Genomic DNA, 21559 nt, shown 5'->3' on the forward strand with positions numbered 1-21559 from the left:
CTATAACACATAACATCATCTCTACCAGGGGTCCAGGGAGCAGAACTGCAGACCGAAAAATAACATCATTTTTTGATGAAGGGAAACAGAATCGGGAACGAAAGTGATCTCTGGTGTTCTGGAACAGAGCCGTTATTTTTAAATCTTGATGATTAATAATGTTAAAATGTTAATTTTTTGTTCCAAAAATATTCCTGATGTCTAGTATATCATTTTGTAATTTGGTGACGTTATAACGCTAATAATAGCCTAAACACATTCCAAGCCCCATCCATGCCCACCCCTCTCTGTCGCTCTGTCCTCTTCCCATCGTGAAATTTCAGTCGCATCTCACGGCTGCACTTATCTGACCAATCAAACATGTAAACAACTAGCTGACGCATTCCATACTGTAGAAGGATTCTCTATCCGTGCTAATGGTTTAAATAAATACATTTGTTATTATCTAAAACCTTTGTTGATTTCATTGGTAAAACAACAGAAAATAAACCATATGAACCGTTACTTTTTGGGGGGGTTCAAACTGGTCGGAACACTGGAATGGAACGAGAAAAAAAAGGGATTCTGTTCGGGATGGAAAGTTTGGAAAATGATTTTGGTTCCATCCCCTGATCTATATACATGTATGCATAAACAAAAACAAAGCACAGTAGATAAAAGGACAATTAGGCATTAATAAACAAATGTGTCCATTGGAGGATAAGGTGGCAGGCATTTACATTATTGTTAGCTGATAAAATGTCACCGTATTTATCATTTTCATCCAGACCGTTATAACATTCTCATTTGGTCTGGACAGCGGAAGGAAAATATCATACCTAATGTAATCGTATATCCCCACACCTAAAGCAAGGCTCGAGCTTCTGTTCAATGGAACCATTGTTACAAAAAGTACAAACACGTTTACCTAAGGGGGTATTTGTGTATCGACCAGGTTCAATAGCGAGGGGGGCCACTCCACATCAACATTTTCCAAAAGAGCTTTGATATTGCTTGGATAAAACTGTATGTCGAAAGGGTTCTGTCACCGAAGGTGTGTTTAAAAAGGCTCTGGATAACAGCGTCTGCTAAATGACTAAAATACAAATAGGAAATGGTAAGCTTTTCATAGATGGCGCTGCCGATGCATCTATGTGAGTTACAAGAGTCAAGTAATGCTTCAATGCAATAGCTGAATCAGAAGCAAAGTGCAGTCAGTGTATGCATCCACACTCACTTGCCAAAGACAGGGTTGAGCTGTTTGGAGATATAGTTCTCTTTATCCTTCAGCTCTGACTTGCCCAGTTTGATGATGACGTAGGGGTCCGCTTTCCCATTGACATCAGCAGGATGGAGGTCTGTGGCCTGGAACAGAAAGTTGAAGAATGTGGTATAGTTCAGGTTTTTATTCAATCATTTATTCTTAAAATCTTTTGAAACCTTATTTTACCCCCCAAAAAAATAAAAATAATTATTGACTGAGAATACATGACTAGGTCGCTATGCTTTAGAGCAACAAAGGTTTGGTTTATGGTCAGGTGTTAGAGTCTAGGCTGTTACTCACCCTGACCACGAAGACTCGCACCAGAACATTGATTGGGTCATTGTGTGGAATGCTCTGGAACATGCCCATGTTAGGGTCGAAGCCCGCCTCCCGGGTGATCTCCTCAGACAGAGGCAGCTTGTACATGCACATGGAGCCCTTGAATCTGCCCACGATCCTGTCGTCATCCAGGGCTGCTTCATCGTCGTCCCCTGCCTTCCCTCTGTACAAGTTGAAGGTGTGGAGCCAGTCCTCAAAGTTATCATACTCTGCCTCCAACTCCTTGTTGTACACCTGGAAAGTATAAACGCACGCCCCCACACACACACAGTTTTATAACTGACATTGTGGGGACACACAATTCAGTCCTGTTCAAAATCATACTTTCCCTAACCCCTAACCTTACCCTAACCTTAACCCAAAAACTAACCCTAGCTCCTAACCCTAAACCTAATTCTAATCATAACACTAATTCTAACCTTAACCCTAAACCCCCTAGAAATAGCATTTAACCTTGTGGGGACTAATAAAATGTCCCCAGTTGGTCAACTTTTTGTTAGTTTACTACTCTTGTGGATCCACAAGTATAGTTAAACATGTCCCCCCCCCCCCCCACACACACACAGGTATCAGAGCAAGGGGTGTGTATGTTTGTGCCCAGTGGAATCTCTAAGGCCTACTGACCAGCAGCTCGTTCACTTTGGGTTTGCTGGGGCGTTTCTCTGTCCCCTCTCCTGCATGGTGACTCTTCTTCTTGTCCTTGTTCCTGCTCTTGTCTCGGCTCTTCTCCTTCCCCTTGGAGCCTTTTACAGGGAGGTCATCAGGTTTGATATCTGAGGGTGGAGCGAGGGAAATTAGTGGAGAAGGGGGAGTGGAGGTGGCAGGGGGCAGGGGAGGGGAGTTGAGTGGAGCGAAGGGATGGACACGTTACAGCACCCCAGATATCAATCAACATGAAAGTTGACATCTGACCCCTCTGGCCATCCATTGCCATGGCAACTGATATCCATGCCATCATGAGTAATTTCAAATGGAACATATTTGTTATCACAAGAGCCACCTCATCCTTTATTCAAATTCTGGGAGAATGTCTTAACAGGAACTCGGTAAACAAGACATTAATAATTTATGTGTTTTAAAAAAATTTTTATTTAAAATTGAGTTCATGCTACATGCTAGTAGATGTATAGATTTATATACATGATTTGATATGGAGTCATGCTTTCCTTCTATTTTAGGTGGAGATGGGCGGGGGTAATCGGATGGGGGGGGGGGGTCCTAGGGATGAAGGAGGCGATTGATGATGGTGTGCAATGCATACAATGCCTTCACATTATCAACTCAACTGGTGCCCTCTCCACCAGTCCGCAAGCAGGCAGAGATAGACACTATGATCCTATAGCATCCATCTATAAAAGCACACATCACAGCCATCCACTGCTCCCATTCTTATCCACTATTTAGAGCTTAAACAGAATCCTGTCATTCTGAGAGACACGGTAGTCATCCTGAGAGACCGTTGTACCTGCTCCCTCTGCTGCTATCTCCTGCTCCTCCCTCTCCTCGGCCTCAGCCAGAGCTGCCTCCTGGGCCCTGAGGATCTGAGAAAAGATCAGGATTATTCCCACAACACATACATATAACTGACTTTATACTAGGACACTCTAGTAGTCTAATTGGAACTACTCAAACACTATTTCCAGAATATAACCATATTCCTACTAGACGGAACAAAAAGCAATATAATAGATTATACTAGATCTCTCACCTCCATCAGTGTCTCTATGGAAGCAAAATATTTGGACCACCAGTCCAGCATTCTCTCGTCGGTCTCATCGTCCTCCTCCACCTCTCCCTTCTTTTTCTTCTTCTTCTTCTTCTTCTCTTCTTTCTCCTCCTCATTCTGCAGATACGAGAGAGAGAGCGTCTGAACAAACGAACAAAAGTGCTACCTGGCATAGTAAATAAATGTTACAAGTGGCAATTGATGTCTGTCCACATGGTGAAGCTCTATCAAATGAGGAGGGACAGATCCATACCACTTACCACATCAACTTTAATTACTGCATCGGACGACTACAGGGAGAGGGTCACACAAAACGGCACCAAATTACACACAAATGAAAACGCTAAATATATCAATATAAAACACACACAAAAAATCTTGGTTTTACACCACACACAGCACCAGAGGTGTAAAAGCCATAAACCTCCATTTCAGTCCTTGAGTTCATTCTCTACTTCTGTCCTTTTCAAAAATCAAAAGAGATCAAAAAAAATCTGAGACATGCGTGCCAAAGCTTACAGCATCTAACTTCACCACCGTGTCCATTTTCCTGACTGAGGGGTTGGCACCCATGTTGACTATGACATCACCTGTGGGGTGAGAGAGGGTGCGGGGCAGGGTGCGGGAGTAAGGGGAGGAGGGGCGAGATTGGGACCCCCCGTTGGTCAGGACCATGTAGCCATTCATCAGTCTAGCTGGAGTGGGGTCAGGGGTGTGACCGAGGAGGAATAGGACAGGACGAGAGAGAGAGAGAGAGAGAGAGAGAGAGAGAGAGAGAGAGAGAGAGAGAGAGAGAGACAGACAGACAGACAGACAGACAGACAGACAGACAGACAGACAGACAGACAGACAGACAGACAGACAGACAGACAGACAGACAGACAGACAGACAGACAGACAGACAGACAGACAGACAGACAGACAGACAGAGAGAGGGAAAAGGCAAGCGCAGAAAGCTTCAATATAAGTAAAGCAGAAGGAAACATTCATATTCACACAGGTCTGAGAGGAAATCAAAAACAGTTGAAAAGAAAATGGAATATTAGACTCAGAAAATATACAGTATATCACCAAATGTCCAGTATATACTCAAATAGTATGAATGCATGGTATTGGATTCCCCTGAACAATACAAAAATGTAAAATCTTGTAATAGGAATAGAAAGTACTAGAAAAGTGTCTTGCATAGTGTGAGTAGGTCTACCTGCGCTGGCCCAGTTGTTTTGCGTCTTGTCTGGGGGGCTGTAGATGAAGCGTCGTAGGCTGGTGACGGCGTGGGAACCCACCAGGGTGTATCGGCCAAATGCCCTGCAGTCCACTACCCGGATGTTAAGAGGAGGGTGGAGCAGCTCGTTCTCTGGCAGGTCCTGATGGTGCCATGGGGGCAAAGGTCAGGGGGTCACATATCGAGTTAGGACTAGGTGGTATGAAGTTGCCCTGATCTAAGGTTTAAACATCTGGAATCTATTTTCTATACCCAGTACAGTATCTGTTGTCTTTCATTGTCTGAAAGGCCATCAAGATTTGACCAGATTCTACTCACCACCTCGAACCACTTGACCAGTGTGCTGAAGTTGGGGTTCTTTTTGAAGTTCACGATGAGTGCAGACTGGACTCCTCTCCCTGCACACTCTATGTCCACCCTGGGTCTGTCCACCTGGGCCAAATTCACCCTCTTCAGGTCCCGCAGGCCCCAGAACAGAACCTGGACCACAACCCATCACACTGGATCAGACCATTTGAACAGCACCCCCCCAGATCTTCCACTTATTTGGGGGTTCCGCATCTAACACACTTATGAATAACTTGTTTTGGGGGTTCCCTTTAGTTTCCCTTACAGGATCTCCACTTCTTGAGGGAGTTCCTCCTCCTTTATGTGTCTAGTTTTGGGGTAACTTCTCTTTGTCCTCTAGTTTGGGATACCATCCCCCTATTTGTAGTTTTAGTGACCTCTCGGAGTTCTGTACCCTAGTCATAGAGTGTTGTCTCACCTCTATGCGATAACGGCTTAGGACAGGTCTGATGCCCATTGGCACAGGGAGGATGGGTCCACGGTCTGAGTCTGTCGAACCATTGATGGCAGGAAGCTCCGCCCTCCCCCCTTGCCCAATCTACTCAGGGAAGAGAATTGGGGTTATTTGTAAAAAAAAAAAAAAAAATTGTTTTAACCTTAACTAAGCAAGTCAGTTAAGAACAAATTATTATTTACAATGGCGGTCTACCCCGGCCAAACCCCAACACTGGGTCAATTGTGCGCCACCCTATGAGACTCCCATTTACGGCCGGATGTGATACAGCCTGGATTCAAACCAGGGACTGAAGTGACGCCTATTGCACTGAGATGCAATGCCTTAGACCGCTGCGCCACATACAGTATACACAGGGCCAGTTGTTTTGGTTGTTTAAAAAAAAATGATTGACTGGTATTTCCAGCATTATCCACTTGGTTTGCTGCAGGTCGAAAATCCAAAATCAATCAATCAATGTGTGGTGGTGCGCGAGTGTATGGTAAGCCAGGGGAGGCGTAGTTGTACGAATCTTAATCGCACAAAGCGATTTATTATTTGTAGATCAGTGATTCGACATCTTACTTTGCTCAAGCTGATTCTCTCTAATGGACTCGGAAGTTGGTGCTAAAAAGGGGTCAATTAGGGGCAGGTTAAGGGGAGAGTAATTGAAACCAACCATGGAAGTATGTTATAAGGGATTTGGGCGTATCCCCTACCGGGACTCGAACCCGGGTCCAGTGACTATCAAGCAGGTCAAGCCAACACCTTAACCATTATATTATTATCTCCCCTTAAACTGCCCCTGATTGACCCATTTCTAGCTACGGTACATCTTTCAAGTCCATTAGAGAGGACCAGCAGCAAACCTAGTGGATAATGCTGGAAATACCGGGTTAAAAAAAAATCAACAAATAAAACAAACAAAACAACTGTCACTAAGTATTCAAAAAAACAGAAAAACATATACAAATTATACATGTAGAAATATACAAATTGATATACAACACAGTCAGCATCAGTATTCCGAGATAAAAGTGACCCAACTGAAGCTGTTGAAACTTAGTTTTTGGACTTAGGACTTTTAGTTTGGCTTCCTAGTTTGGCCTGGATTCTCTTCCTAGTTTTGCAGAGGTACAGACGTTCGAGAGAATCGTTACAGAGCAAGACACTGAATAGAGATGGATGGGGCAGAAAGGGAGAAAAGCACCTTTATAGAATAAAACATAGCAGAAGACGGAGGAGGCTGGTGGGATGAGCTATAGGACAGGCTCATTGTCATGGCTAGAATGGAATACATGGAATTGAGTCAAACATGTGGTTTCTATATAATTAATGAGTTTGATACGTTTCATTTATTCCATTCCAGCTGTTACAATGAGCCTGTCCTCCTATATCTCCTCCCACCAGCTTCCATTGGCAGAAGAACACTTAGAGTGAGAACCAGAGAGTGACCATAAAGGGATGGGCAGAAGAGTGAAAAGAGCACCTTAATCTGAGGAACTGCAAAGTCATGGACAGCAATCAGAGCCCTCCTGATCTCCTCATGGTCATAGGGAATCTGCAGAGCAGGGGCAGGATACCGGAGTATGTAGGTTGGAGGGCACAATGTAGGGGTCGTAGGGCGAGGTTCAGTGAGGGACAGAGGGAGAAAAGAAGAGGAAGGAGGGTCAAGGGACCACAGGGTGGGCGTGGGATTAGGAGACGGTGGGAGTAGGGGAGAAGAGGCATAGAGGAAGAAGGAGAGGAGGACACATAAATGTGGGAGAACAGACAATTAGATGAAATGGAAACGGATAACAGGCAGATGAAGAAAAGGAAAGACAGAGAGAGAGAGAGACCTTTCTTTTCTAGATTTGCTGAAGAGTTAGCTAGTGACCGTGTTCCGTGCGTAAGGGTGTGCACAACTGTTCAGTAGTTGCATATTCCATGCATTTAGTAAATCGGTAGAAGATCATTCTCTACGTGATGCATTTGTCCAATAACTTCTTGCTTGTACGTTGGGTGTGTATTTTTAAACTCTTTTCATGCTTGTCGCTGGCATGCTCTCAGTGTGTCCTTGTTATGTGTTAGTTTCCTAGTGTGTGTGTGTGTGTGTGTGTGCACATGTGTCTATGTGCGTGCATGTGTGATCAGTTTACCTGTAGCAGCTCGAAGGCAGCCAGTAGGTCACCGGCGGTAGAGTTACCACGGTAGATCTGGTAGTACTCTAGCTGAGGGGGGAACCTCGGGGGTCCGTAGTGCTCGTCACACATCTTAGTGATGGGCTTAGCAAATGTACGACCAATGAACTCTGCCTTGCCCTGGATGCCACCAACGGTAGAAAGAAAAACAAAGTTACAAATGTTTCTGGGGTGTACTTCCTGTCATGTCCACTGGGGGTCAGTGTAAGCACAAAGGTAATGCTGAAAACAGTGTAAAAAGCGGGGACTATTCAGAGAAGATGCGACTGTAATACTAACAAAATACTTAAAAGAAGTCCTACTAGGGGCCATACCCCTATGGGTTCCATCAGTTTATGAGAAGCATGCATGACTATTAGAGTAAACACTTTAACCAAACTAATCAACTACTGTTTCAGCTGTCAAACACAACCGTGTCTACAACTACTAACTTCAACCACTACCGGAGGAATGCAAGAGGACCATGCTTATGGCTACGTCATGGACAGATGGTAAACCTAGTTTGGGAAGGGCCTTTTAAAATAGCCTGTCCTGCCTCTTGTATGACTCCGCTAACTAGCTACATTGCTACGCAAACAGAAGCCCAAAGCAGGAGAGGCGCTACTTCAAGCGTTCACACTCTACTTAGCCCCAACAGCATCCACCACATGAGGAGGTACCGGAGGAACATGGTAAATGAAGACAAGAACAGATACACAGTCAGGACATATGGACAAAACACCGTGTTGGGATCACAGATCTCACAGTACTTTGAATCCTCGTATCCTTTGAATCCCACAAAACAATTGCTTCTCTATGGGTATAGATAGACCTCTAACACAATGATAGTTCCCCCCTCTCCCTCTATCTTTAGGGTCGTACCACAGTGTCCTGGTCGTAGACCTCTACCACAATGATAGGTGGGTCGTCTCGTAGCTCGCCGGCCTCCCCGAACAGCTCAACATCATCAAACACCAGCAGCTGATCCCACGTAGGGCACAGAGTCTCACTCAGGACCTAGAAACACACAACAGGTCTCTCTTGAAAAATATTTGTTAAATAAAAGTTTTAAAGAACTCACACCAGCACACACACACACGTACGCACACACGTACGCACACCCTCTCTCTTACCTCAGTGACCTGGCTGTGTGTGGAGAAGAAGACCCTGGCGAAGGGGTCTGACAGGCCACTGCTGTCTGCAGCAAACAGACTCCTGGCCTGGTACATGTGAGCCCTCAGCTGGAATACCTGCTTCACTGCAGCCCAGAGAGAGGACACAGAGATGAGACAACACTCAGATACACAGGAGAGCAGAGAGAGGACACAGAGATGAGACAACACTCAGATACACAGGAGAACAGAGAGAGTACACAGAGATGAGACAACGCTCACATACACAGGAGAGCAGAGAGAGGACACAGAGATGAGACAACACTCAGATACACAGGAGAGCAGAGAGAGAACACAGAGATGAGACAACACTCAGATACACAGGAGAGCAGAGAGAGGACACAGAGATGAGACAACGTTCACCTACACAGGAAAGCAGAGAGAGGACACAGAGATGAGACAACGTTCACATACACAGGAGAGCAGAGAGAGGACACAGAGATGAGACAACGTTCACATACACAGGAGAGCAGAGAGAGGACACAGAGATGAGACAATGTTCACATACATAGGAGAGCAGAGAGAGGACACAGAGATGAGACAACGTTCACATACACAGGAGAGCAGAGAGGACACAGAGATGAGACACCACTCAGATACACAGGAGAGCAGAGAGATGACACAGAGATGAGACAACGCTCACATACACAGGAGAGCAGAGAGAGGACACAGAGATGAGACAACACTCAGATACACAGGAGAGCAGAGAGAGGACACAGAGATGAGACAACGCTCACGTACACAGGAGAGCAGAGAGAGGACACAGAGATGAGACAACACTCAGATACACAGGAGAGCAGAGAGAGGACACAGAGATGAGACAACACTCACATACACAGTTGTGAGCCACTAACACTTGAGTACGTACTTCAATAAATGGGTAGAGGGAATGTGTAACTATAAAACTTGGCTTTTAAAGCAACTACCCACTGGACATGTCAATTCAATGTCTATTCCACATTGGTTCAATGTTGATTCAACCAGTGTGTGCCCAGTGGGTACTTACCTACTTTAGCTACAGTATACAGTGCTGTAGGGGTCACAGATTGTAGACAGACTTACTGTTATAAACCAGACTGATAGGGGGTAAAGACTGCAGACACGAGCCTGTCCTGGGAGCCTTGTTCTCTTCAAAGCCGTTGGGCAGGCCAGACAGGAAGTCCTTCCTTTGTTTGTTGAGGCCCAGCCACAGGTACATCTCCATCTTAGCCTGCACTGTCCACCCGGCTGGACCAAACCCCTTCTTACCAGGCAGCTGGGGACAAAAACGTTTACAGCGACGTTGCAGGGATATTTTTGTAACTTTCGTCAGCTATAGTAACATTTTCATCTTAGCTTGGGTTATAGAGACGCAACGTCAGACATACAACAGCAAACGCTAACGTAAATGGACTTTCATCAGCTCATTGTTTTATCACAGGTTTTGCACTCATCACTTCATTCTCTACCAGAAAGTAGGCTGGCCCTCTCTGACACTGCATTCTGTACATTTATAAACCCCTTTTTGCAAAAACGGCCACATCACCTAACATTGTTACTAACCTGTACGAGAGACCGTACCCGGTCACTCTTTACATTTTGTACCTAACTTACATAAATATTCTTCGCAATACCCTACAGTTGGACGCGTTGGTGCCTTTCTGGCAATCGGCATTGTCGTTAGAGGAACGCTTTACTGAGGGATGTGTTGTTGTTTTTTTATGTGTGTTTGTGGTACTTTTATTTGTGTGTTTCCAATGCTCCTGCCTTGATTGTGTCATGCAGGCATCCCTGGAAGAAGAAGCAGAGGGTGGACAGAGAACCACAGAAGCTTCACGTACCCTGAGGAAGACAGCTTTGACCTTGCCACAGTCCTTGCCTGTCTCCTCGTCTACGATGGAGTAGAGGATGTCTTTGGAGGGGATGCGGGCGTAGGCGATACGCTTGTTGCTACTCATCATCCATACAAACACGTCTGGGATACTGTGCTGGGGCTGGAGGGCACAGGGGATACAGGTTCAAAGTGTTATTGACACCCACATAGTGGTCAATACAGGCTGAAATTCCTGGGCGTAACATAAATGACATTGATATCCACAAGGACGCACACTATTTCAACAGTGAAGGGCATTTTATGAGTTCACAGTGGTGCTCTTAACTGTACAAAGCGATTGGTTATTATTAAGCTAGTGTTTTATATAAGGGAGAGTTAGGATCCACTGGCGGGAGGTTGCTGAATGTTTTTCTGAGGTTGCCTGTGCTCTCTCTATCAATTGCTCTGTCGATGCATCTGGAATGTGTTATAAATAAAGTTGAGTGTAACAGAATCTGTACCTCGTCGGCAAGGAAACGTAGCCTGTGCAGGAAGTTCTGAACCATCTTCAGTTTGTCTCTCACTGTGTTCCTCTTCACCTGGGAGCGAATCAGCTTGGCCTGCTGGCCCATGCTCTCCTATAGAGAAGGACATGACATTATACACATTCCCACCCTCTGCTGCATAAGGATAGATCCGTAACCATAGCAACTCTCTCCATCACTCTCTCAGAGCAGCGCTGTACCATCTCTCTCATGCAGGACTTGAGTCTCTCTTTGTCCAGTTTGGTTCTGCCTGCCTGGTTCTGGTTCTTGTTGGCCAAAGTGACGAAACGACTGAAAGTGAAAACACAGAGACACTTAAAGAAGATACTTTGCATAATAGGATCAAATCAAAATCAAATCAAATGCTATTTGTCAAATACTTACTAAACAACAGGTGTAGACTAACAGTGAAAGGCTTACTTGCAGGTCCTTTTTCCAACGTTAAAGGTAAAAAATAAAAAATAAAAAGTAATTATGAATTGATTATGGTTGTCGTAGCGATAATGTTATCTCACTTGCAGCCAGTGCTGAGTTCCTCCAGCACCCCTCTGAGTCTGCGCTCTGGATAGGCTGTCTCTGTCTTGATGATCTCCTGCACATCATTCAGACCCTCCTCCTGTCAGACACAACACACAAACAAGGGCATCAGATACAATATACTCTTAGACAAAAAGGTGCCATCGAGAACTTTAAAGGGTTCTTCGGCTGTCCCCATAGGAAAACACTTTGAAGAACCCTTTTTGGTTCCAGGTAGATCCCTTTTGGGTTCCATGTAGGACCCTTTCCACAGAGGGTTCTACATGGAACCCAAAAGGGTTCTATGTGGAACCAAAAAGGGTTCTCCCTGGAACCAAAAAAGGGTTCTCCTATGGGGACAGCCAAAGAACCATTTTTGGAACCCCTTTTTCTAAGAATGTAATACCTTGAGTTATTTGGATGAATTAACATATTATCCTGCACAATGGTGCACATTCAACATGAGTGATTACCGACCAGTTTGTCAGCGATCTTGTCCATGATGTTGGAGTTGTAAAGTCTTCTCCTCTGGTCCTGCCACCAGCTCTTGATGTAGATACACGGCTTCTTCTCAAAGTAGGGCAGGTGGAAGTAGTTCCTAAAGTTTGGCACAAATCAAATTAAACAACCTTTTCTAGACTGTGTAGAACAGATGTGATCCTGTCAATTCTTATCTGACAGGGGAGAGGAAGAGAGTTGACATTATCAGAGTGCTTCAGAGAATGAGATCAATGGAAACTGATTTCTTTCATATCTCTCTTTTTTTTCATGTTGTACCGTGAACCATGTTATTTTTTTAAAATCTCCATTATCTTATGTTAGAGTATTTTGGTATACATACTGTATCTTATTCTATGAATAAAGAAGACCAAGTGGTACACTGACTTTTTTGAGTTGTGACACCCCATCAGCAAAACAATATTTCTAAGCAGAACTAAGGCTTAGGGGTGACCCAGGAGGAACTAACGGAACATGACCAAACCACCACTGATGACCCCTGACCCTTGAACCCCTGCCCCTCTGACCTGTCTGTTATGACAGGTTTCATGGGTGGGGAGGAGGACACAGACACCAGGTCCCCATCATCATCTGCCTCGTCCTCACTGGAGTTCTGCTGGATCAGCTCTGACTCCTCCTCATCACTCTCTCCTCCTCCTCCTCCCTCTTTCTTCTTCTTCTTAGCTGCCGAGGGCTTGCTCACTCCATCTATCTGGTTGCCGTAGTTGCCTGGGAGAAGGAAATGGGGAAAATAAAGTAGTATAATTTTATGGTTGTGTTATTGTTTGTGTTATTTACATGCCAAACATACAAATCATTGAGTACTCTCTTTTTAGACAAATACTTATGACAAGTTATTACCGTATACCCTTGAATGTAGAACTTACCTATTGTGACCTCGAAGCTGATTGGCTTATCGCCGATCTTCCTGTCGATCATGGTGGCCTCCAGGAAGGAACCAAACAGAAAGAATTCCTCTACTTTCCCTGTAACACTCTGAACGACAGAATGAAGAAGACAAAGTAAACAACCGAATACAAATTAAAGGTAGAACCAACCCCCATTTGACCTTAAACTCACATACACACCCAGTATGCTAAATAAACAAATATAGTCTCAGTTACCGACACACAGGTTTCTCTTTTTAATCAAACAATGTATTGTTTAAAAAAATAATAATTTTTACCCCTTTTTCTCCCCACATTTTCGTAGTATCCAATTATTGTAGTAGCTACTATCTTGTCTCATCGCTACAACTCCCGTACGGGCTCGGGAGAGACGAAGGTTGAATGTCATGCGTCCTCCAACCCAACCAGCCGTACTGCTTCTTAACACAGCGCGCATCCAACCCGGAAGCCAGCCGCACCAATGTGTCGGAGGGTACACCGTGCACCCGGCAACCTTGGTTAGCGCGCACTGCGCCCGGCCCACTACAGGAGTCGCTGGTGCGCGATGAGACAAGGACATCCCTACCGACCAAGCCCTCCCTAACCCGGACGATGCTAGGCCAATTGTGCGTCGCCCCACAGACCTCCCGGTCGCGGCCGGTTACGACAGAGCCTGGGCGCGAACCCAGCTGCAGTACAGCGCCCTTAACCACTGCGCCACCCGGGAGGCCCTTAAACAATGTATTGTTTAGTACTGATTGAGATGTTGAGCACGTTAGGGTTTGCCTCGTTAATCTCTCTCTCTCCCTCTCTCCCTCCCTCTCCTCTAGGCTAAGGGGTAGTAGCTACACCTGCACCTGGAATATAGTCAAACTGATATCAACAACTTACTGCACCCAAGGGAGACATTAGGGAGGCATTAGCTAAACAAAGAGACAGCTAGGGGACAGTTGGAAAGCTAATGTTTAGCCTGGGGTAACACTGCTAACTGATTTCCCTAACGGCCAGCTAACAACTTTAACAGCAATATAATGTCAATGCAATGCAGTATAACAACAGAATGGAGACATCTAACCACTGAGTGTACATGGCGAGGTCAGGAAGTCATAGGCAGGGTCAAAGGGCAAAGGTGAAGACGCGTAGGGTTTTATGTATCTTAACTGAAAAGATTTGGGGATACTCAATAGTTTGGCAGTTTCTCCCAATAGCCCTATGCCTCATAATCAGAATTAATGGGGATGAGAAAGGTCATGTAAGGTAAATATAATGGAAAGTTTGAACATAGTACTGCAGTGTGAGGTGTGAGTCAATGACAGCCAGCCAATGTACACTCCCTTTTGAAAGGAAAAGCCAATGGCACTCACCTCAGACATACATGGCAACCAATGAATAGTCACCACCCAATCAGCACTCACCTCTGAGATGTTAGAGACAGGCTCCACCTGCACCTCGGAGGAGCTTACAATCTCAGTGGAGGTGGTGTCCAGGATCTCCACGGCAACGGAGATGAGGAGGCGGGCCCTGAAGGACACGCCTTCCCCCAGCCCCTCATTCAAGTCCTGGTGCTCATCCATCAGAGTGTACTGGCGGGTGGAGCCATACATGTTGACCCAGGCTGGGCCCATGGTGGGCAGGAACCCTGGGGGAGGGGAGGAGGGATGGAGGATGACAGGAGAATTCAACAAAGAACAGGGTCCTGAGAAAGGCTATTGCCTGTGTGGTGTCGGCAGGAGCAGAAAACCATTGTTGACTTTCTTTAATCATTTGGGTCAAAGCCCTCTAATGACTTGGTAAAAACGACTGACGACCAAAATGACTAATGTGCTACAATAAGATTGGATTGACCCGATGTCCTGGCAATATTCTACCTTTGAGCTATGGTTGGGGGCAGATAGGACCTCACCTTTGTCACCATCATTGGCGATCTTTCGCAGGTCAATGAAGTGTGTTCCTATGGCGACGTCGTTGACTTTGTCGGAGTCTCTTATCTGGACCTTCATGCGTTTGCAGAGCGGAGGAAACATCTCAGTGAAGACCACCTGCTCATTCCAGATCGGCTCATAACTACTCTTCTGGACCGACGTCTTCCCCTGGAGGAAATACCATCAACATACGCCTGGATTGACACCCATTCAACTCTTACACTGACACTTCATATTATGCAAATGGATACTGTATTTATAATGGGAATGTGATCCATTATGTAATGCTGTTTGTCTCTTTTGTTTATCAAGTAAAGAAATAAAACAGACAATAAGTTTCAATAAGACAGTTTCAGGTTCATGGTATGGAGAAGTCAGGACCTCCTGAGTAGTGGGTGGCTGTAGTGGACCTACTCTCTGTCCGGCGAAGAGCACTTGTACGTAGGGGTCCACCAGGTCTCTGTTCTCCCCTATGAAGGCCTTCTTAACGTTGGCCATGATGCTGGTGTTCATCTTGGGAAGGCCCTCAGCGCGGTAGATCTTCACGTAGAACCGCGCCCACTGCCTCTCCAAGGGAACACCCTCCGGAAGAAGGAGGTTCCTGACCAGAAACAAAAGGTTGAAAAACAGTTGTACGCCTGATTTCGTCTCAACGTAACCCCTTGATAACATTCTCCTGACTTTTTTATTTAACCCCTGACCCCCCTAAACATTGTATAACCCTTCTACAACATTCTATTGCCTGAATAAAACATGATCTTACCCTTCTATGTCGTCTTCATCCGTCTCGTTGGCCTTGTGGGGAGTCTTGATGTTGTCCCCCTTCCCCACCACGGCGATGTCACACTTGATGTAACCTTTGCAGCCGGCCGTGATGTCATCAGGGTCAGACAGTGTGGCCCACTTGTGGTAGAATTGGTGCTCTGTGACAGACAAGTATCAATCCAAAAATCAACCATTCTTTCAACGACTTACAGGAATTAAAATAATTCTAAATATGACCACGGCAACCATCAACATCACCCATGTGCCAGTCTCAGGACCTTACCACTTACCAGGCTGGGAGTAGACTGTGCCAACATCCAGCTTGAAAGTTCCAACTAAGGTGCCACTCCGCAGCAGGTTCTTAGAGTGGATCACCTGGTGAGAGAGAGAGGAGAGGAGAGGAGAGGAGAGGAGAGGAGAGGAGAGGAGAGAGAGAGAGAGAGAGAGAGAGTAAGGAGTAAGAGTGTGTGGGAGAAGGATAAAATGTTGATTTCATGCTCAAAGGCTGTTACTATAAAGAGAACGATTGAATGTCTGTGTGTGTGCGTGTAGAAGAGCCACTTACGGAGAGCTTCAGGATCTTGTCAAACATGACATCTGGTGGGACGTGGAAGTCAAAGACAAAGTACTGTGGGGAGAAGAGAAGGCATAATGTGATGTGACAGATACAGTAGCCTTACTTTCTGTCAAATGTATTGTATGATCATTCCATTGAGTTCAGTAGATTCAAAGGTTGAATTGAATGAATGCCACACAACACGTTTCTACATGCCTGATAGGGCTGGGAATTGCCAGGGACCTCACGATACGATATTATAAAAGCAAATCAAATTGTATTGGTTGCGTACGCATATTTAGCAGGTGTTAATGTGTTTGTGTAGTGAGAGGGAAAAAGAAACCCGCACACTGCTCTTGCTAGTATCACTGCTCTTTAATAAGCTTTACGTATCGGCCTCAAGGCCTTCGTTTCTTCTTTTTTTGTCATCTTATTCAACTGTTACCATGCAGGTAGGTAAGGTAGCTCAGATAGTAGTGTAGTGAAATGCTAGTTTTCCAAGCTCCAACAGTGCAGTAATATCAAACAATACACACAAATCTAAAAGTAAAAGAATGGAATTAAGAAATATTAGTATGAGCAGCGTTGGAGTCCGGAGTATGAATATATATACTGTATATGTGGTGTATAGACATTGTGGACAGTATGTGGATACTTATGTGCCGATATGATATGTATTGCGATTCTCATGATTCTCACGATTCTATATGTATTGCGGTTCGATACAGTGATTTCAATGCGATTCGATGATCAATAAATAATGTCTGGTGCAGAGGGACAAGAGAGAGCCATGGAGAAAATGAGTTTTGATCAGCCATGGAAATAAAATTGCTGAAAATACATTCCCTATTTAGAAAGAAGATGGAGAACAGGCTATGAAGGGAAAAAAAATAAAAAAATAATATTGACATGATATATCGTCCAAAATAATACCCCGATTTGTAACTGTATTTGTCCCCCCCCCCCCCCCCCATCACTAATGCTTGAGTTGAATAACCAACAGAATACAACCAACAATGATCAAATTAACAAATGAATCCATTTCTTTCAGAATTATTACAGACTAATGTCTAGCAGGATCAGGACACCAACTGAATAATGCTTTGACGCTTTGCTCAGCCTCCCTCTCGTGAAAGAAGAGTGTAATGTGCATGGCTCAAGGCAGAAAGGATTCCTGTTGAGCCCAGAGCAGAGGCTTTGATCTGAACACAGCCAGGCTGGTGCTGGAGCCTCTGAACTGAGACTGGCTTCTCTTCCCACTTTTTCTACTCAATTATACACAATGTAGAAGAGAGAGGGGAGGGGAGGGGAGGGAGAGCGGAAGGAGAGAGATGCACTTACCTCATTGTAGTAGGGGCAGTTAGTGGACTCCTTCATGGAGGTGTACTTCTTGTCGTCCCCAATCTCCACACAGACCACAGGGTCCATGTTAAGGCCAACCAGCTGCCTTGCCTCAACGACTGTGATGCTAATCTAATGGGACATATTAGCATTAGGGTTGTAAAGAAACAGAACATTTTCTGGAAAACCAAGGTTTTCCGGAAATCCAGCTGGAGGATTATCGTAATCGGGAGGGAATAAGCATGGAGGGAATCATTTCATTCCAAAACATTCCACCCAGATGTGAATGAAAGTACCATAATAAAAGGGTACGGCGTGAAACAAACAAGATGACAACTCAGACTGGAGGTTTAGACTACAGAGGCGACTTCTGTCCCTCAGGGTTAATTATCCCCGCTGTGAACATCTCAGTCGGTGTGCGCTGTTGTGGTTCCTGGTCACAGAGACTGGTACATTACTGTATCTAGGTCAGTTTGCTGTTGTTAGCAGGGGAGTTTATGCAGTTTGCAGTTAGGCTACGTTAATGAGCTGTTAGATTCTGTTCTTCCCACCCAGCCTTCACACTATCCCCTAATTGTATCCTTACTGGAGCGGTTTTTCTTTCCTCTCTAATAAACCCCATTCCTCCATCCTTCCTTCTCTCCTCTCTTCTGGCGAAAAATGTGTTCACTATGACCTTACCCTTCACCAATTCTACTGTGAGACCTGAGTCCAAGCCAACAACCTGTACACAGCATCCAGTCGAAGCTATTAACTGCCTTTGATCTCATGTCTTTTCTCTCAGGAGTGCGACATGGGTCCATGTGGAGGGAGCATGGAGAGACTTTTCTCATGCTGCTGGTGTACTGGTGGGAAAATGGGCAAGGCATAATGGGCTGTAACGGACAGTGGCGGCCCAGGTGAGAGACATTATCAAGGGCCATCCACTTTGAAACGAACTGACGAACTGAAACACTATCTGAAGCAGAACATGAAGAAATGCCAGAAGAAGATTGCCAGGAAGGAAGGGGGTGGTCAACTGTGCCTGTAAATTGATTTAGGGTTGCCCTAAACTGTTTATTTGGGGTATCATTATTTTGGAGGTCTACACACTAGGAAGATTATTGTGATTTAGATTGAAATGCATTGAGACACCGATCTGTCATTAACAAACCACTAAGTTGAGGGTCTTGCATTTGCGTGATAGACTCAAAGTAAAGCACGAAGGACTGTCATTCAGTCATAAATTTGGGTTGTATCGCTATTATGGGGACGGTGATAGTAGGGGTTTCAATTTACCATGTTATCATAATTCTAATGTTAAAGTGCATCAATACATATGGCTTTCTGGATAATACAGTACAATTGACATGAACATGTTTAAGTATGTTTATAACTATATACAGTACCAGTCAAACGTTTGGACACACCTACTCATTCAAGGGTTTTTGTTAATTTTTTACTATTTTCTACATTGTAGAACAACAGTGAAGACATCAACATTACAAAAGAACACATATGGAATCATGTAGTAACCAAAAAAGTAGCCACCCTTTGCCTCGATGACAGCTTTGCGCACTCTTGGCATTCTTTCAACCAGCTTCACCCGGAATGCTTTTCCAACAGTCTTGAAGGAGTTTCCACATATGCGGATCACTTGTTGGCTGCTTTTCCTTCACTCTACGGTCCAACTCATCCCAAACCATCTGAAATGGGTTGAGGTCGGGTGATTGTGGAGGCCAGGTCATCTGATGCAGCACTCCATCACTATCCTTCTTGGTCAAGTGGCCCTTACACAGTCTGGAGATGTATTGGGTCATTGTTCTGTTGAAAAACAAAAGATAGTGGGACTAAGCGCAAACCAGATGGGATGGCGTATCACTGCAGAATGCTGTGGTTGCCATGATGGTTAAATGTGCCTTGAATTCAAAATAAATCACTGACAGCGTCACAGGCAAAGCACCTCCACACCATCACACCTCCTCCTCCATGCTTCACGGTGGGAATCACACACGCAAGAGATCATCCACTCACCTACTCTGCGTCTCACAAGGGCATGGTGGTTGGAACCAAAGGACACATTTCCATCGGTCTAATGTCCATTGCTCGTGTTTCTTGGCCCAAGCAAGTCTCTTACTTTTATTGGTGTCCTTTAGTAGTGGTTTATTTGCAGCAATTAAACCATGAAGGCCTGATTCACGCAGTCTCCTCTTAACAGTTGATGTTGAGATGTGTCTGTTACTTGAACTCTGTGATATTTATTTGGGCTGCAATTTCTGAGGCAGGTAACTCTAATGAACTTACCCTCTGCAGCAGAGGAAACTCTGGGTCTTCCTTTACTGTGGCCGTCCTCGTGAGGGACAGTTTTATCTTGGCACTTGATGTTTTTGCGACTGCACTTGAAACTTTCAAGTTCTTGAACTTTTCCAGATTGACTGACATTCATGTCTTAAAGTAATGATGGACTGTCATTTCTCTTTGCTTATTTGAGCTGTTCCTGCCATAATAAGGACTTGGTCTTTTACCAAATAGGGCTCTCTTCTGTATACCACCCCTACCTCGTCACAACACAACTGATTGGCTCAAATGCATTGAGAAGGAAAGAAATTCCACAAATTAACTTTTAACAAGGCACACCTGTTAATTGACATGCATTCCAAGTTCATGCATACCTCATGAAGCTGGATGAGAGAATGCCAAGAGTGTGCAAAGCTGTCATCAAGAAAAAGGGTGGCTACTTTGAAGAATCTCAAATATAAAATATATTTTGATTTGATAAAATCTTTTTGGTTACTACAAGATTTAGTATGTGTTTTGAAGCCTTAAACACGGGCACCCTCATAGATATCATCCTAACCAACTTCCCCCCTAAATACACCTCTGCTGTCTTCAACCAAGATCTCAGCGATCACTGCCTCATTGCCTGCATCCGTAATGGGTCAGCGGTCAAACGACCTCCACTCATCACTGTAAAACGCTCCCTGAAACACTTCAGCGAGCAGGCCTTTCTAATCGACCTGGCCGGGGTGTCCTGGAAGGATATTGATCTCATCCCGTCAGTAGAGGATGCCTGGATATTTTTTTTAAATGCCTTCCTAACAATCTTAAATAAACATGCCCCATTCAAGAAAATTAGAACCAGGAACAGATATAGCCCTTGGTTCTCCCCAGACCTGACTGCCCTTAACCAACACAAAAACATCCTATGGCGTTCTGCATTAGCATCGAACAGCCCCGTGATATGCAGCTGTTCAGGGAAGCTAGAAACCGTTATACACAGGCAGTTAGAAAAGCCAAGGCTAGCTTTTTCAAGCAGAAATTTGCTTCCTGCAACACTAACTCAAAAAGTTCTGGGACACTGTAAAGTCCATGGAGAATAAGAACACCTCCTCCCAGCTGCCCACTGCACTGAAGATAGGAAACACTGTCACCACTGATAAATCCACCATAATTGAGAATTTCAATAAGCATTTTTCTACGGCTGGCCATGCTTTCCACCTGGCAACTCCTACCCCGGTCAACAGCACTGCACCCCCAACAGCAACTCGCCCAAGCCTTCCCCATTTCTCCTTCTCCCAAATCCATTCAGCTGAAGTTCTGAAAGAGCTGAAAAATCTGGACCCCTACAAATCAGCCGGGCTAGACAATCTGGACCCTTTCTTTCTAAAATTATCTGCCGAAATTGTTGCCACCCCTATTACTAGCCTGTTCAAACCTCTCTTTCGTGTCATCTGAGATTCCCAAAGATTGGAAAGCAGCTGCGGTCATCCCCCTCTTCAAAGGGGGACACTCTTGACCCAAACTGCTACAGACCTATATCTATCCTACCATGCCTTTCTAAGGTCTTGAAAGCCAAGTCAACAAACAGATTACCGACCATTTTGAATCTCACCATACCTTCTCTGCTATGCAATCTGGTTTCAGAGCTGGTCATGGGTGCACCTCAGCCACGCTCAAGGTCCTAAACGATATCTTAACCGCCATCGATAAGAAACATTACTGTGCAGCCGTATTCATTGATCTGGCCAAGGCTTTCGACTCTGTCAACCACCGCATCCTCATCGGCAGACTCGACAGCCTTGGTTTCTCAAATGATTGCCTCGCCTGGTT

The 21559-nt window shown here is 44.9% G+C and overlaps 1 protein-coding gene across 7 annotated transcripts in view; it reads right to left on the minus strand.

The window, feature by feature from the left end:
- Window positions 1–21559, minus strand: part of otofa (otoferlin a) — a 141857-nt gene that overhangs the window by 13434 nt on the left and 106864 nt on the right. For 3 of the 7 annotated variants that reach the window (XM_065008910.1, XM_065008909.1, XM_065008912.1), the window contains exons 5-32: window positions 17471–17602; window positions 16139–16201; window positions 15864–15948; window positions 15572–15731; window positions 15223–15409; window positions 14790–14976; window positions 14302–14525; window positions 12887–12995; window positions 12527–12728; window positions 11979–12099; window positions 11501–11601; window positions 11186–11276; window positions 10962–11078; window positions 10469–10621; window positions 9711–9903; window positions 8610–8734; window positions 8359–8493; window positions 7456–7617; window positions 5300–5419; window positions 4852–5013; window positions 4513–4675; window positions 3828–4003; window positions 3569–3598; window positions 3291–3425; window positions 3048–3123; window positions 2207–2355; window positions 1544–1816; window positions 1217–1344 (exon numbers count right to left, since the gene is read on the minus strand). In XM_065008910.1, coding sequence (XP_064864982.1) covers window positions 1217–1344; window positions 1544–1816; window positions 2207–2355; window positions 3048–3123; window positions 3291–3425; window positions 3569–3598; window positions 3828–4003; window positions 4513–4675; window positions 4852–5013; window positions 5300–5419; window positions 7456–7617; window positions 8359–8493; window positions 8610–8734; window positions 9711–9903; window positions 10469–10621; window positions 10962–11078; window positions 11186–11276; window positions 11501–11601; window positions 11979–12099; window positions 12527–12728; window positions 12887–12995; window positions 14302–14525; window positions 14790–14976; window positions 15223–15409; window positions 15572–15731; window positions 15864–15948; window positions 16139–16201; window positions 17471–17602 — 3959 coding nt within the window. Of the gene's footprint in view, window positions 1–1216; window positions 1345–1543; window positions 1817–2206; window positions 2356–3047; window positions 3124–3290; window positions 3426–3568; window positions 3599–3827; window positions 4004–4512; window positions 4676–4851; window positions 5014–5299; window positions 5420–6803; window positions 6876–7455; window positions 7618–8358; window positions 8494–8609; window positions 8735–9710; window positions 9904–10468; window positions 10622–10961; window positions 11079–11185; window positions 11277–11500; window positions 11602–11978; window positions 12100–12526; window positions 12729–12886; window positions 12996–14301; window positions 14526–14789; window positions 14977–15222; window positions 15410–15571; window positions 15732–15863; window positions 15949–16138; window positions 16202–17470; window positions 17603–21559 lie in introns of all 7 variants that reach the window. The other 4 variants (XM_065008913.1, XM_065008914.1, XM_029631868.2 and 1 more) reach the window with 3 other exon arrangements.

Source organism: Oncorhynchus nerka, linkage group LG24, assembly GCF_034236695.1.
Source record: "Oncorhynchus nerka isolate Pitt River linkage group LG24, Oner_Uvic_2.0, whole genome shotgun sequence".
Taxonomy (NCBI): domain Eukaryota; kingdom Metazoa; phylum Chordata; class Actinopteri; order Salmoniformes; family Salmonidae; genus Oncorhynchus; species Oncorhynchus nerka.